The 16,875-nt window shown below is 53.2% G+C and overlaps 1 protein-coding gene across 3 annotated transcripts in view; it reads left to right on the top strand.

Moving 5' to 3' along the window:
• The window catches only part of TOGARAM2 (TOG array regulator of axonemal microtubules 2), a 52,883-nt gene that overhangs the window by 18,675 nt on the left and 17,333 nt on the right, over positions 1-16,875 (top strand). For all 3 annotated transcript variants that reach the window (XM_082426136.1, XM_082426135.1, XM_082426137.1), the window contains exons 7-14: positions 1,165-1,211; positions 4,191-4,357; positions 6,841-6,991; positions 7,218-7,382; positions 9,529-9,682; positions 10,307-10,412; positions 11,203-11,438; positions 13,417-13,575. In XM_082426136.1, the coding sequence (XP_082282262.1) occupies positions 1,165-1,211; positions 4,191-4,357; positions 6,841-6,991; positions 7,218-7,382; positions 9,529-9,682; positions 10,307-10,412; positions 11,203-11,438; positions 13,417-13,575 (1,185 nt within the window). The remainder of the gene's footprint in view (positions 1-1,164; positions 1,212-4,190; positions 4,358-6,840; positions 6,992-7,217; positions 7,383-9,528; positions 9,683-10,306; positions 10,413-11,202; positions 11,439-13,416; positions 13,576-16,875) is intronic.

Below are 16,875 nucleotides of genomic sequence, written 5' to 3'. Positions count from 1 at the left end.
CCCCCTCTGCCCCCCAAACCTGTTAGTGCTCCTGGGCAGTGGTGGGTTCCAATGGCGAAGACGCAGTGGATGGGCTCCCTAGGCTGGGTGCCCTGGGGTGTTTGCCTACTGGCTCCAAAACACACAGCCCCTCCGTGTAGGTCCAGATCCAAGAGGCTGTGCATGTTCCAGGGAGCAACTCTGAGTCTTGGCTGGTCCAGGCCCACCCTGAAGCTCTGCCCCTCCTGTAGACCTCGGGTCCCCTGACCTCCGCAGACCCCTCGGATAGGGGCCCCTGAATCTGGGCAGGCACGGAAATGGGCTCTCCTACTGCCCGTCCTCTAGCCACCCCGGCCTGGGTCATTCCACTGAGTGAATCCTCTGAGGCCAGAGCACAGGATGTTGTGTTCCAGTCCTTTCGTTGTGGCTTGTGACCCTGTCGGCCCCCCAGGGGGTTCTGCTGTCTATGCATTTCCCCGTGAGAGGAGAAAAATCCATGTTGGATGATGTATAGCTGGTCTTCACGGGAATGTAAGCCCCACGAAGGCAGGGATTGCCATCTGTCTTAGTGATGCTGTATTCCCGCTAAAACCAGTGCCGGGAATGCCCCATCTTCCTTTCCTGTGCTTAGTTTGGGATTGAACCTCTGTTACAAAACAGTGGTGATTTCCCATCAGCAGCAAAGGGGGTCAATCCCTCTAGACCCTGAGGGACAAGGGTGGGGGGATCACCGAGCTCTCATGGAGTGGGGGCAGTTTGGAGGACTTGAACTCAGTCTGCTCTGAGCTGGAAGGAGATTTATCCTCATCTGCTCCAGCCGCTCTCCTGCGGACAGAGCAGGGCGTGGGGCTCCCTTTTGGACTGAGCAGTTTGATGTGGAGGCTGGCTTCCTGGGGAATGGATGGGCTGTGCCTCTGGAAAATAGGGCTCAGAGCTGTGTCTGGACACTGAGGCTGGCCTGGCCTGGCCTGCCGGTCAGCCTGCCCTGAAGTTTGCGGAAGGGACTGCATCTCCTGAGGCTTTGGAGCCCTGGCCAGGAGCCTCTTTACAGGGCCACCCATGGCTCCCTCGGCTGTGTTCCCCCCTCGGCCCTTGCCCCCTCCTGGAGCTAGCCCAGGTGCCTCACAGCAGGAGCTCTTGCTTGCCATCTCTCATGGGTGCTTTTTTCTCCCCCATTCTTTTAAGATTGGTTCGGGAGAGTGGGCCTCGGGAGAAGACCCCCAGATCTCTGGGTATGTACTCGCCGTGCACACCCCCATGTGTTTTTTGACTCTCTGGTTCCCGGGCTGGATCATGGGATCAGAATTAGGGCCAGAGGAGACCTGGGTGCTGTCAGACTCAAGTCCCTCATTTCACAGACGGGGAAGCAGAAGTCACCCTGGTGCCACGGACGGTGGCCCCTGCTCTGTGCCGCCCTCCACCAGCGCAAGTCGCTTCATGAACACCCAGCTGAGAGAGACGGTGCTGTCCCCGTTTGACAGAGGAAGGGGTTGAACTGAAGCTGGACCTTCTCCCTGGCCTCAGGGCACAGAAAGCAGCCTTGATACATTTGCACGCAGGTCTTCACGGCTCCAATTCGGCGCTTCTGACCCATCGTGTGTCTGCTGCCCCTGCACGGTTCTAAGTGAATAGAGGATTCCTCACCAGACAGAGTGAGAAATTAAACCACATCCCACAACGCCTTAGTCAGCCCATCCCGGGAGGTTTCAGCATCAGGGGAATAGAGCGAACCCGGGCTGGCAGTGAGGCAGGTGGCCGAGGCCCAGGGAGGCTCTCCAGCCGGATGACCTAGTTTGTGGAGACGATGGAAGGTTGGGGGAGGGGACCGGGGCGGAGCACCCTGAGCCGGGGCCGCAGGCGTCGGGGGGCCAGAGGCAGCCGCTGTGCTGACCGGCAGGCGGGGGTGGACTCTTGTCTAGCTTCCCAGCAGGTTACTCTGCAATCAGCTCAGCAGGTGGGTCAGTTGGCCAGCGGGAGGCTGCTGCCCAAGAGGCCCCAGGGTTAAGATGCTCAGCTGGGCCCGAGAGGCAGGCCTGGCACAGAAACCTCTGTGGCGGCTGCATCCCCCCCTCTCCCCGGCTGGGCTGCTGCGGGGTAGCTGGGGCAGTCTGGTGTGGCGCACGCTGGCACCCAGTGTCCCTTAAGAGCTACCCTGAGAGCACTGGAATGGGGCTTTGGGCCAGGGGACACGAGCCTGTAGCTACTCCCTTGTCTGCCTCACCAGCTTGCTGCTTGAGAACCAGGTCCCCATGGGGCAGGGGCCAGGCTGCTTGGACAAGGCTTTCTAGGGTGTCTCTTGGAGGCATAGGTGAGAAGGGGCTACAAAGTGGCAAAGTCCTTAAGGGGCCCTCTGACCCTCCAGCTGTCGGCTGGGAACAACATTGCCCAATTTGGGGACCACGTCTGGCACGTAGTAGGGCCTCACGTGGTATTGTCTGAAGCTGAGGGCTTCCCCCAATCTTGTGACTTTTCCGCAGTCCCTGCCCTGGTCAGCTGGCACCTGGACACCTGGACCCTCGGTCCTACCTTACTTCTGGGCAGATGGAGGCTTCGCCCCTCCTCCCCCTCGGCCCTGGACCCTTCTCCCAGGAGGGATCTTTGGCAGAAGGTGTGGGCCGGGCAGAGACCTGGGGTGACCCGGAAGCCCTGCCAGATCCCCAGACTCAACACACCCTTTCTGGGACTTCCCTGGTGGTCCAGTGGTTAAGAATCCACCTTCCAATGCAGGGGACACGGGCTTGATCCCTGGTCAGGGAACTAAGATCCCACGTGTTGTGGGGCAACTAAGCCCACGTGCCACAACTACTGAGCCCATGTGCTCTGGAGCCCACATGTCACAACTAGAGAGCCCTTGCGTCACAACTACTGAGCCCACGTACCACAACTAGAGAGAAGCTCGCGTGCCACAAGGAAGATCCCGCGTGCCGCAACTAAGACCAGATGCGGCCAAATAAATAAATAAATATTAAAAAAAAAAAGAAAAGAACAGAAAAAAACATACCCTTTTCAGCCTCAGGCAGCCCCAGATGGTGATCCCCATTCCAGAGGACCCCTGATTTGCAAGTTCGCTCAAGGACAGTGAACTCCAAACTTTGTGAGCTGGAGAACCTGGTTAACATTTCTTTCATTAAAAGAAAACGAATGGAGCTTCCCTGGTGGCACAGTGGTTGAGAATCCGCCTGCCTATGCAGGGGACACGGGTTCAGGCCCTCGTCCGGGAAGATCCCACATGCCGCGGAGCAACTAAGCCCGTGCACCACAAGTACTGAGGCTGCGCTCTAGAGCCTGTGAACCACAACTACTGAGCCTGCACGTCTCGAGCCTGTGCTCCGCAACAGGAGAGGCCACGACAGTGAGAGGCCCGCACACCACGATGAAGAGTGGCCCCCGCTCGCCGCAACTGGAGAAAGCCCTCGCACAGAAACGAAGACCCAACACAGCCAAAAATAAATAAATAAATAAATAAATTAAAAAAAAAAAAAAAAAGAAAACGAATGAACCTACCCGCACACTGTCTCTATTACCAGAAATGTGCTCTTTGAAGCCATTAATTGGGAAAATATAGAACGACAAAGAGATACTATGGATTTGATGTCATTTGGAAATGAATTTGTATTTTATCAATCGTAAGAGCGCCTGAAGGTCACTGGGTCTCAGCTTTCCTGTCTGTAAAATGAGAGCCCTGGGTTGGCATTAGTTCTCTGGGCCCTTCATGCTGTGTCATGGTCTCAGATAGGAGCATGGTGGTATTTAACAGTCAGTGGGCTCATTTTATTTTTCCTCTTTCTGAAGTACACACCTCCCAGTTAAAACAGACTTACATTCTCAGGAAATATCTTAAAACTCTTTGATTACCGATCTGCCCCTATTTCCTGCCCAGCCTCCTTCCTCCTCCCTCCCTGCATCCCCCCACCCCCAGTCTTAGAATAAGGTGTGCAATACTAGTTGAATGAATGGATAGAGGGATGAAAGGAGGAGGGTGTTGGTCCTCGGGCAGCCTGTTCTATACGTGCCAGTGCCGCCCTGTAGAGTAGATTTAACCTGTGTCTTTCTCCAGCAAGGAAGCGTTGGGCAGAAGAACCGAGGGTGAGGGGCTTAGGCAGGAAGATGTCACACCATCCACAGGGTCATAGAGCCTCAGCCCCAAAGGGATGGCTGCTGCTCCTGGGTGCTGGCCGTCCTCAGCTCCATTCTTGTTCTCTACTCCTCAGAGCCAAAACCTTTGGTCCTGCCTGTCAGAGACAGGTCTGCTGCCCCTGAGAAGCCTGCCCTGCCTTCATCTCAGTCTGCTCCTGCTCTGACAGCCTTCTCCTTCAGTCATGCCAAAGAAGCCCAACCCTTGCTAAAAGAAGAGGACCAGAAGGAGAGTAGCACCAAGGTACCTGGAAAGCGAGGGGAAGAGGAAGCTGGGGTCAGAGTGGACCACTGGCTGAACACACACATGTTTCTGAAATATGTAAGTGTGGGACCAGCTTGAGGAAAGCAAGGAAGAGCCCCGAGGCAGCTGCCCCTAGTACTTGAGGCCAGAACCCGTAGATGGGTTTGAGGTGAAGGCTGGAGAAAAGAAGAGAAAGAAGAGAGGAGAAGAAGGATGGAGGTGAGGGAGACTAGGTGAAGGGAAGAGTTCAGTGGGGAGCTGAGGGGTGGGGATGAGGGAAGAAGGGAGGGCAGAAGGAGGTCACACATGGTTCAGAAGCAAGTAGGATATGGGGGAGAGTGCAGAGGGGCTTAGGTGAACCAAGCCTAGTAATTTGAACCAACACCCAAGATAGCAACTCAGAGGCAGCTGACTCAGAGGCAGATCAGCCAAAGGCCTGTGCTTGACAGGCTGACAAATACCTTGGACTTCTAAGGTGACCTTGATCCAGATGATTCATCCAGATTCTCGTCTGGATGAATTTAGTGAAATGTGGAGAGTCACTGTTATGGTCTTTTTTTGAAACAGAGGTATAAGAGTGCAATAAACACATCTTGAAAGCCTGCTATATGCATATACTATGGGATCCAGTGAAGCTGATAAGGTCCAGGCACCACATCCTCCCACTCCAGCGAGGGCGACGGACCATGAGACAAAGGAAGAACAATTCAGGGCCATGAAATGATCTCATCCTCCACCCCACCTTAGCCACTCACTCCCATAGTCATACTGTAGACCTTGGCACTGCAAACAACTTCACCACCGTCACTTCTCAACCTCAAGCACCCCATTCATTCACCACCTTCTCCTACTGTTCTAGCTCAATCCATCTAATATTCCAGCTCCAGCACTTGTCCTTCTCCTGCATCAACAATGTTCTCCTTGAAGTTGGATCATTCCCACCAGCATCCTAGCTCTCTGTTTCCTCTCTCATCTTAAAACCAAACCAAACCAAAGAAAAATATTGCCTTGTCTCTCTACTCGTCCTCCCCTGAGTGCAGGCCAGTTGGGCTTAGTCCCCGCCAGCCCCGCTGAAACTGCCCCCATTGAGGCGTCAATGAGACCACCTTCCCACGTGCAGCACATCTCAGTGCTCTTCCAGCTTGACCCATCGCCGGCTTTTGTGGTTCATCCTTCTTGAATTCCCCACTGAGGGACGGAGGTGAGGGATGGCTTCTTTCCTGCTTCTCTGGCTACATCAAAGTTAGCTCCTTCCTGGTCCTTCTTTGCTGCCGCCTTCTCATCTTCCTGACCTCTACGTGCTGGAGCTCCCAGGGCTCAGACCTCTAGCGTCTTATCTATTTATACTGACCCCTGTGACTTGATCCAGCCCATGGCATTAGGTACCACCTCTATGCTGAGGACTCCCAAATCTCCCTCTCCAGCCCAGATTTTCCCCAATCTCCAGTAGCTGTTACATTATATGACTATGTTTATATAGAACTGATACTCAACGTCTCTGTTTAGGTCTCTAATTATATCTCAAACTTACCTTGTCCAAGACTTAACTGTTGAACTCTTACCCCCGCAAAACCTCCTTTTCCCAGTGTCCCCTCTCCACGAATGGCAGTAAAAGGCAACTCCAGCCTTCCAGCTGCTCCGGCCCCAAATCTTGGGCCCATCCCTGCCTTCTGTCTTTCTCTCTCATCCCACACCTCATATATCAGCCAAAGCTGTGGGCTCTACTTTTGAAACATGCCCAGAATCTAGCCATTCTACCGTCTTTATTCCTGCTATCCTAGTCCAAGTTCCATCTCATGGGAACCCTTTGTTCTATTTGTGCAACTCTTTGTGAGTCTTAAATTATTTCAAAATAAAAAGTTATTAAAAACAACACTTAGAGAATACCCCCCCATCCAGCCAAAAAAAGAAAAAGAAAAAAAAAGAATCAGATCACGTCACTCTTCTGCTCAAAACCTCCAGTGGTTTGCTGTGTTCTCCAGAGGAAAAGCCCAAGTCCCCACTGTGGACCACAGGGCCCGGTGCGCTGTGGCTCCTGCCCCATCCCTGCCACCTGCGACCCGTGTCCTGCCTCTCCTCTGACTCAGGGCGCTCCTGCCTGTGTCCTCCTCAGGACTCCCAGCCACGCCCACTTCAGCCTCAGGGCCTGTTCCTCACTTCATTTCTGTCTCTGCTTCAATTTCACCGCCTCTGGGAGTCCCTCTGGGTCTCCCTACCCGAAACAGAGGCCCCGTCACCCTGTGTCCCTTACTTGCCTTCCGGTGCATGTTGCCTGATATTAGAGGCTGTCTGTTTGCTGTCATCTCCCCACTCCGTGTGGCTCATGGGGAGCAAGGCCTTTGACCTTTTGTTCATTCTCAGAACAGCAATCAGCACACAGGAACCACTCACATTCCTGATGATGGAATGAATGAAGAAGGTATAGAAAGCACAGTTGAGTCCCCAAGATGATGGAGTTTGCCTTGATCTTGTACCGGATCCAGGTCACCATTGCCAGGTCTGCCCAGGAGAAGATGCGGCTGAAGCAGACGAAGGAGATGGAGTTGGTCCGGAGAGTGAAGGAGCCGGAGAGGGAGAGGGAGAGGGAGCTCGCTTCCCAGAGCCTGGGCTCCCGGAGGACCTTGATGAAGGAAGGTACTGGGTGCTCGGGAAGGCTCCCTCAGGCTGGGGAGACTTCTTGGCCAACACCTGGGTCAAAAGAGAGGCTGTCCACGCCTCCCACCCTCTCTGTCCTGAGACGGGACAGAGAGCCACGTTTGCTGTCTTGTAGCTCACTGATGGGCCCATTTCCAAAGGGGGACTCTGGGGCCGGCGGACAGGCGGGACCAGCTCTGTCCTCGGACTTTCTCTGCCTCCACAGGCCTCCTTACCCTCGGGGGCAGTGGGACCCTCTCTGTGCCCACTGGGCTGAGCAGCCCCTGCAGAAACAACATCGGCGTCATCCTGAAGAAGCGGGCCAACCAGGCCTCACTGCCCAGCATCCCGGTCAGCAAGCAGGAGCTCAGCTTTGCCCGCCATGCTTCAGGTGGGACCTAGACCAATTGGTTGGGGGGGCACGTGTCCCCCTCGCTATGCTGTCTTGGGGTGCTTTGGGGTGTGGCGAGGGTGACTTCTGCTGCTCTGCTTCTGCCAGTTGCCCATGTCAGAGGAGGGGGCAGCCTGGGGTGGTCACCTTGCCAGAGAGAGGAACAGTGTCTGGAAGTCAAAAGTATCTGTGGGCCAGGCTGGGGACCCAGGGTGTTGTAACGGGAATTGTGGATGGCTGGACGGGTGTGCCCAGCCTGCGTGACATGTCCTAGAGGACTCACCAGTGCACCAGGACCACAGATGCTGGGAAGCAGCCCCCATGGAAGTAGCTGGAAACACCAGGAAGAGGAAAAAAGTCTTCTGGGAAGAGCCTGGGTTCTTGCTTGTCGCCTCATAAAATATCAGGACTGGACAGGGCTGGTGGCAGACTGGGATCTGAGGACCTGAAGGTTCTATGGGACACTCAGGAAGGTGCCAAGGGACAAGGGGAGGCCCTGTCCCCATTCTACCAGAGGAGTGTCTATTTTGCCTCCCCTTTTTGAATACTGGGGCTCCATGTGGGATTTCATTTGAAAAGATTTTGCTAGTAAAGAACATTTGAAAACAACCAACCTGGTTCAGAGTTTCTTTAAATGTGGACATTGTTGGTAGAATAGAGCATCATTTTGGTGCTAGAAATAATATTGACTGACCTCCCTTTTCTGTTCTCTTTCTATCCTTTTGATTCCATCAAGTAGAAAGTCTTAATCTGGTGCTAGTTTTTAGCACCTCTCTAAGACTTGTGAATCTCCTTTTTAAACAAAGAGATCCTTCTCCCAGCTTGAGACATCAGAAGCTGACTGTCCTTTTATAGCTGGAGTTTACAATGTTCTTTTACTGTACATATTTATCGTATACCATGACAAATAATCATTTACCAATTATGGTAGTGACATAAATTTCCCTTTAAAATAAACTTATTTAGGATTTGAAAAGTGGGTTGATTTGAAGAAAAGTACCATGTAAATAAAGTACAAGTAATTTAGAGATATAGCAAAAAAATCATGAAATTGGTAACTGAATGGTTGATACTTGGGAAATACTGAGCTATCTAACCTAAGCCACTCATTTTATAGACAACAGAGACTCAAGGTCACCCAAGGTCTCTCAAGGTGATGGTGGCCCATAGGGACTAAGACTTTGGCTAATGAATCTTGATCCAATGGCAAAGCTGAGAGGAGAATCCAGGAATGAGTTCTTTTTTTTCTTGGTTTTAAATAAAGGACTGCCCCAATTCAGATTTACCCAGGACTTCCTAGATAGGCCATAGTGAAAGTCATGTAAAGATGAACCTCTGAAGAAAACTAGGCAGGAAGTGAGAGCTCTGGATTCCAGTTCAGGCTCTATTGATGGAGGAACTGAGGCACTGGGGGCGTCCCCAGCCTCTGTGGGCCTCTGGTGCCTCAGCTCTGTGATTTGAGTATTGGACCAGATGGAAGCCTCCAAACGTCCTTCCTGTTCTAGAATTTTATGATTCTGGCATCTGTCCCCAAGGAAGGAGAGCCTAGAAAACGTGATCTGATTTTTAAACAACATCCCTGCTTATTGTCAGTCCCTGCAAGTGTGGCCACATCTTGACCGCTCAAGTGTCAGTTAATTGTCTCGTCGGTGCCTTCACTGTCCCCTGCTTCCTCCCGCCGGCTGCCTTTGGGCCACTTCCCTGTCTTGGGTGGCTTCACAAAAGGATGGAGAGTCGGAGGGAAGGAGGAGGAGGAGAAGCCGTAACACAGGCTCCTGGGTGGGGATGAGGTTAGAGCAGGGGAGTCATTCCTTGACAGACTTGCTGGCCTCACCTCGAGCCACAGACAGGGCAGGATTGTGGGTGGGTCACCAGCACGGTGGGCTCGGTCACATGACATCAAGAGCCTATCACAGGCCAGTTTGTTTATAAGAATCAGATTGGCGATGGTAGGGATAGAAACTGTCAACCAGGGGTAGGAGTTAGGTGGTGTCTGTGGCTCCCCAGGGAGTGCAGCCCAGGCCCTGGCTTCTTACCCTCGCGGGTCCCTTCTCCCTGCGTGCCCCCTAAGGTGGGCTCGGCGCTGTGCAGGTTGCGGGTCCTCCGGGTAACACCCGCCTGCTCCTTTCCTTCTCTGTGAGTGCAGCTCACTCCTTACCTGCGGTGCTTACTCTGGGGTCTCCTGAGTGGGAAGAAGAGGAGGAGGAGACGGATCTTCGGGCTTTTAAGGAGTTAAGGCCTTTCTCGAACCCGGAGCTGGGGCTGGTGGATGCCCTGCAGTGCCTGGACCGCAGCGACTGGTGAGGAAACACTCCCCGTGCTCCCGCCGCCGCCCCGCGCCTCCCCCACTGCAGGCCCTGGTCCCCTGGAGGAGGCGTGAGGGGGAGTGCCTGTGGGTCTGGCCGCCTGCGCCTGCCCTGTGCACTGCTCTATGACGCACCAGAGCCGGCCCTAGAAAGTACGATCTGACTCCGTGGCGCTTTCGTGGGGGCCTGAGGAAGGTCACAGCCCTTCATTTTTCTAAGTCAAGTTCATTCTGCTCCCGTGTTCCTCCCACACACAGTCTTAGTTGTGAGCAGAGCGATGACTTGGGGTCCAGAACATTTGCAGGAAGGCCTCCTTGTCTTCAGTCCTCATGTGCAAGTGCCTTCTCTTGAAGGTGCTGGCTTTGTGTCTGGTGTAGGCCCAGGCTCTGGGGTGGGCTTCCTTCCTGGGTGGGGATGGGCCACGGGCCCCGTAGAATGGCTTGCACGGGACGGTTAGGATTTCAGCCTGGGTGTTACACCAGGACACCCTGCCACCGAGGCCACTGAATCCCTCCGCACTGCGGTGGAGGCGCTGGGGACGTGGATGCCCTGGTCTGCAGAGGGAGGGGGCTCCTCCCATCCCCACTGCCTGTGACAGGGCCTGGACTTGCTTCTCAGGCAGATGAAGGAGAAGGGCCTGGTGAGCATCCAGCGCCTGGCGGCCTGTCACTCGGAGGTCCTCGCTGGGAGGCTGCACGAAGTGTCCTTGGCCGTGACTGGAGAGGTGAGGCCTCCTGTGTCCTGTGTACTCTGCTTGACCCCCAGCCAGTCCCCCTTCCCTGGTGCTGTTGCTCAGTGTGGGTCACTCAGCAGCCACGGAGGGGCCCACAGCTCCCTGGAACATGGGCATCCCTGCCTATTTCTCAGCCCTCAGCCACTGGAGCAGGAGCTAGCCACCCATTTCTCATATTGGAGAACTGAGGCCTTGGGTTTCCTTATTTCTAATCTCTGGGTATTGAAACAATCAGAATCTTATGTGCCCATCTGTCACAGCCCTGCATTGTCCTCTGTACTTAGGATGCCTCAGGAGGGATGGAGTGTTCTGGGCCAGGTCTCTAACCTCTGGGCAGTTGTAACATTTCCCAAATTCTTTCTCCTGTGGGGCTAGAGCTTGGCCTAGGCTGGGCTCAGCGGGGCAGTAAGATGTATCTTATCACAAGTGGAGGCCATGACCCGTGCCCTTGGGAACAGACTGTTCCAGTGGGGGGCCTTGTGAAGGTCCAATTAGATAACTGTGTTTTCAAGACTAAGTGTTGCACAAATTTCAGATGATAATGATAATAATAGAATTGATAATTATGATGATAGCAACAGTAATAGTGTTTCTTTAAAACGGGAATGTTCTGGCCAGAGCAGCTGCAGGGTTTCCGTTTCTAGCCTGGTGAGGCCTAGGCCCGGGTGAGGGTGAGGTCGAGGTCTGCGGGAGGGTGGTGCAGGGTTCCTTCTTCGTATGTGCTGGAGCCCTTGGCAGGGCCCAGCAGTCTTGCAGGGTCCCCCTCCCATCTCTCTCCAAGGTCACCAACCTCCGCTCCAAGGTGTCCCACCTGGCCATCAGCACCCTGGGAGAACTCTTCCAGGCGTTGAAGAAGAATATGGACCAGGAGGCTGAAGAGATCGCCCGCTGCCTGCTCCAGAAGATGGGGAACACCAGCAAGTTCATCCAGAGGGCGGCCAGCCGGTCCCTGGGGGCCATGGTGGAGCACGTGACCCCCACCCGCTCCCTGGTGGCCCTCACCTCGGCAGGCATCTAGTATGCGTGGGCATGTTGTCTGGGGGTGGGGGGCGGTGGCCTGGGAAGGTGACACAAAGGGGAGAGGCGCTGGGGTGGGGGAGGAGCAGGGAGATGGTGCAGGCGCCTCCCGTATTTACCTGGGCGAGGAAGACCCCTGCTCCCTGGTGGGCTTCTCTCCCACCTCTCCTGGACCAGCCTGTGGGTAATGAGGGGAGCTCAGGGCAGCCCCGGGTTCCAGCTGGGAAGGGACAGGTGCTACTGTCTGCTCAACACTGGGGAGCCCATAGTGGCTGTGATAATGTCCCCAGAGACGGGGCGGCAGAGGCAGCCTTTGGCCTGTGCCTGAGGAGCCCCTGCCACTCTCCCAGGGGAAGGGTGTTTCCTTCTGATGAAATCTGGGCCACGAGGAGAGCAAGGCACAAGATCTCCTCCAGCTGGCACCACTTGGCCTTCTGGAGAGGAGGAAGGGGCTGGTAGCTATTGGAGCCTTTCTGCAGCCAGATCTGCTTTCTCTTTATGTAAAAACCAAACCCAGCAGCAAAACCAGAAGCATTTCCCAAGCCCTTTCTCCCACAGGGTGAAACATCTCTCAACCCCAGCAAGCCAGTCACGACCCCGACCCTTACGCAGGGGGGCCTATCAGGTAGAACCCAGGGCATGTTGGAGCAGCCAAGAGGCCTTTGCCTACAGACTCCCGAGCCATGTTGCCTGGGTTCACATCCTGGATTGTTACTAAACTTCCCCATGCCTTGGTTTCCTCATCTGTAAAAGGGGGATAATATTGGGTTGGCCAAAAAGTTCGTTCGGGTTTGTCCATAACATCTTACGGCAAAACCCGAACGAACTTTTTGGCCAACCCAATGATAATACTGTTGTGAGGAGTAAAGGAATTGATTCAGGAAAGAGCACTTACAGCAGCGGCTGCCTCTACCTAACATTTATTGAATGCTAACTATGGCTACTATTAACTCGGGAGAAATGAACTGTACTTATCTCTGGATTCCTCCCCATGCCTCCGCTTCCTCACCTGCAAGATGATGACAGTAGTAGCTTACGGAGTTGAGGAGACACTGGCTTGAAGGTGCTTAGTATGGTGCCTGGCAGGGAGGCTGTGCTCACAGCAAATTGAGACAGCTGACTGTTGTCCGTGAGAACCAGGGGAGCCTGGTACAGGGCTGTGCATTTGAATTCCCGGGGATCTGGCTAAAATGCTGATTCTGATTCAGGGGCTAATGGTGCTGGTCCGTGGACCAGACTGAGTAGGGAGAGCCCAGAAGCCTCCTTTTGTGTTCCATTGGGATGGACCCCAGGGCCAGTGTCACCTAATGGACTGTGGGGACATTGAATTCACATTGAATAGGGTGAGAAATAAAGAGGTGACATCCTGATGGGTTCCTCCTGTAAGATTTCAGGTTCTCCCTGAAATCATCCATCAATCTCCTTTCCCGCCCCCCGTCTCAATTCAGCTCAATGAATGTGCAGTAAACTCCCGCGAAGTGCTGAAGGGTTGGCATGTGCCTGGCACCAGTGGGGCATGGGGGATTCGACTGAGAAGAAGACTTGGTGCCCCCTGGGAGCCATGCGGGTACCCCTGTACTTCCCGGGGACAAGGACACTGCCACCCCCAGGGAGCACTACTTCTGCCTGGAGGGCTCAGAAGGCAGGAGTAGGATATTCTAGGTGGAGAAGATGTGGGGAAGTGCATTTAGGCAAAGGCAGGACAGGAGCTCAGGAAGGAACGGGGGCGGTAGGCACACAGTGCGTCTGGTGACGTCACATGTCTTCACGTGCTCAGTCCACCCCGTCATCATCCTTAGTTCCAGTGTCAGGAAGGGTCTGCTCTTTCCTTGAAGATTCCCTTTAGTCTGCTCGGGACCAAATTTGGAGCCCACTGAGGCATGAAACATGGATGCACAACTGTAGGTCCATGTGTGCCAGGCTGGGGACCCACACACCGCATTCCTTGGCTGAGCCCTTGTCCGTGATTGTGTTTCAGCCACCGAAACCCCTTAGTCCGGAAGTGCACTGCCGAGCACCTCTCGGTCGTCCTGGAGCAGATAGGCGCCGAGAAGCTTCTCTCAGGCACCAGAGAAAGCACAGACATGCTGGTGCACAACCTGGTGAGGCTGGCCCAGGACTCCAACCAGGACACCAGGTAATGCAGGGCCAGGGTCCTGGGGATGGCTGACCTGGCCAGCCCAGGGCAGGCAAGGCAACCAGCCAGCCTCGAGGGCCCAGGCCCAAGCAGCTCAGCTTCCCCGGGGCCACTCGGAAGGACAGTCGGTGGACGAAGCTGTGTCCTTTCCCTGCAGCTGTCGTCCCACCTCTCCACACCGCCACAGCTGGGGCGGTGGCTCAGGGAATGGCCGCTACCCACCCCCCCCGCCCCCGGCTCCCCTTCCTCACCTTCCACTCCCTCTCTAGCCATTGCCATCTTGCTCCAGTTCCTGTCCCAGCCCAGCTCCATTCTCTATAAAGCCTTCCATTCATTCAATTTTTCAAGAGATATTTGATAGGCATTCTTTTCATTACTATGAATATGACTGTGAATAAGAAAAATTAGGCCCCTGCTGTCTTGGAGATTACCTTCTAGTTGAGTAATAAGCAAGTAAATAATTACGACAGTTTTAGACACAGAAAAGGGGTAAAACAAGATGTAGTAGAGAACGGGGTCAGGACTACTTTAGATTGAGAGTCAGGGGAAATCTTTCTAAGGAGTGACATTTGAGTGGAGAACTGATTGGCTAGTAGGACTCAGCTCTTTGAGGGTCTGGGGTGCAAGAGTCACAGCAAAGGAAGATAGTACAGAGGCTCCCGGGTGGGATAGGCTTGCTGTTTAATGAAGAGAAAGGCGAGGCTGCGTGGAGCACAGTGAGTGAGGGCAGTGGCAGGTGATGAGGCGGAGACGGCAAGGCCAGGCCAGGGGGGCCTCACAGGCCCTGGTCAGGAGCTGGGATTCCGGTCTGGGTGTGACCGGAAGCATGGAGGATTTTTCAGTAGGAGTGTAAGGCAGCGTTAGATGGTTTTAGGCAGGAGAGTGATAGGATCTGATTAACTGTCTTTAAAACCTGGCATTGGGGTGCAGTTAATTACACTCCCCGGTTCATGGCGTGTTATCACCATGTCTGGGGCCCCCAGCACGCTCGGTACAGCTCCAGAGGGCACGTCCACACTGCGTTCTGTGTTGTGTCTGAGGCAGTGCCTTCGTGTGGGGTGTCCGTGCAGTGCAACCCTGGAGCGATGCGATGCACGGGAGGCCTCCCACCCTGCCCAGTGCACTCCCACGGTGCTGCACCTCAGTCCTCGTAGGTGGCCCCTGACAGCGCCCAGGAGGATGTCTTTGGGAATTTGCCCGGAGCGCGAGTGAGGTCAGGGCCGTGTTCACTCAGGCCGCCCAGGCGTCGCCGGGAGCCCTCACGCACGCGGTGCCCCTCCGCCTCCCTCCTGAGTGCCGAGGCGAATATATCCTTACAACATTGCAGTTTCTGGATTTCACATTTTTATCCATCTGATGGGGAAACGTTCTAGCTCATTGCTGTTTCAGAATACTTTTTTTCCCCTCCCTGATTACTAACAAGTTTGAGTGCTTCTTTATATGTTTGCTAGCCTTTTGATTCACAAAAACATCTCTTTATTCTGTTACTCCTACAACATAATGTTAGGCTATAGGAAATTTGATGGAGAGGTAGAAGGCCTAAACAAAACAGAGCTTTTTTATACTTGGAACTTGCTGTCTCTGTAGGGTCCTGTTTGGGGATTTTCTGCCTCTCCATTCTACCTCTCCAGGAATCAACCCATGAAGATAGCACAGAGATTCTCCCTATCGGACCCACCACTGTTGAGCTATTCTCTATCTGTCCTCTTTCTTAGAGGGGGCAGCAAGAAAATTTTGGTCTTACTACAGTATTCTCCAAAATAATTTGTATATGCCTCAAACCCTTCCTATATCATTAAGGATCCAGGTTTTTGAAAATCAGGTCAGGAAGAGACAACCCCTCAACCCTAGTATCTATTGTTAAATCCCTTCCTTGACTCACTGACCAGTGAAAGGGCTGGATGACTAAGTTAAAAAAAAAAGTTGGACATTTCAGGGGAGACTAATCATGAAAATATTACCCTATGCACCAGATTTAATGATCCCCAAGCTTTCCTCCTGGTTTTCAAGCTGATGGGTGTTCTGATCTGGGGAAAGAATGATTAACAATTTTGGCAGCTTTCTCATTTTGTTTTATCATTTTTTAGAAAATATTCCCTTTTGTTACCTAATAAACAAAAATTATTTATAAAAAAAACAACAAACATCTCTGACTACTTACTGGAGGATTGATAGCGGGGGAGAGGGGCCAGGATGGAGGAGGAATGCCAGGCAGATGGCTACCCCGGAGTCCCGGCAAGAGGTGCTGGAGGCTGCAGCAGGGGGAAGGGGGGTGGAGTGGGGTATATTCTGAAGGCATAGCTGATAGCAGTTGGGTGCTGAGAATTTCAAAGAGGAATCAAAGATGATGCTTAGGTTTTTAAACTGAACAACTGGGTGAATGATAGTGCCATTTACTGACAGGAAGAATATTGTCAGGGAAGTAGAAGGTTTTGGTTGGTTGGTTCTTCATTGTTGGTGGGGGGATGGGCATTAAGATGTAACATCTCTCCAGATCTAAACCCCTCTCCCTTCTGACCCTTTCTCTCACGCTGGATGGCGTTGACGGCACTTCATTTTCCTTCTTGGAACCCTATGCTTCCGGCTTGCATGGTACCACATTCCCTGGTTTTCCTGGTCCCTCTGTGCCTTCCTCCTCCACCTGCCCGCACCCTGATGCCCGTCGCTGCAGGAGTGTCTTCGTCCTCATCCCCCTCTTGCAGCCTTCTCTGAGCGGTGCCATCACTTCCTGTGGCTCCAGCCACAGCCAACTCTGATGCTTCCCTGTGTCTCCCTCCAGGCCAGCCCTTCTCTGAACATCTGTCCCATCTCTCTGATGCCCCCACAGGACGCATCACCGGGATGTCCCACTGTCATCGTCAGTGCAAACTGTCCCTAAATGAACTCATTGCCTTCTCTTTAAGCCTGCTTCTCTGGCTGTGTTCCCTCTCTTATTAAAGTCACTATTATTTACCAAGTCATCTAAGATGCAGAATGGGGAATTTCATACTTCATTTTCCCCCTCCACATTTTAATATCTTAGAATCCTAGGCATCTCACAGCTGCTGTTGGCCAGGCAGCAGTTATGACTTGGGTTTTACTATTTATACAGTTGCAAACTTGATCCTTGTTGCTCATCGTATAAATGTTTGAATTACAGTTTGCATTGTAGGAACTACATTATGAACCTTTCTTTGCTGGTTAGCCTTTTATATTTATTTAAGAAGTCACTGTGGAGAATTTTTGAGTTTAATCGCGTTTAAAATGTCTTAGAAATATTACACTATTATTCGGCATTGAAATGGAGCGTTATCGTATATG

Source organism: Balaenoptera physalus (genome assembly GCF_965194825.1).
Source record: "Balaenoptera physalus genome assembly, chromosome: 15".
In the NCBI taxonomy this organism is placed as follows: Eukaryota; Metazoa; Chordata; class Mammalia; order Artiodactyla; family Balaenopteridae; genus Balaenoptera; species Balaenoptera physalus.
Note: the sequence above shows the minus strand (reverse complement) of the source record. Positions and strands in the feature narration are given on the sequence as shown.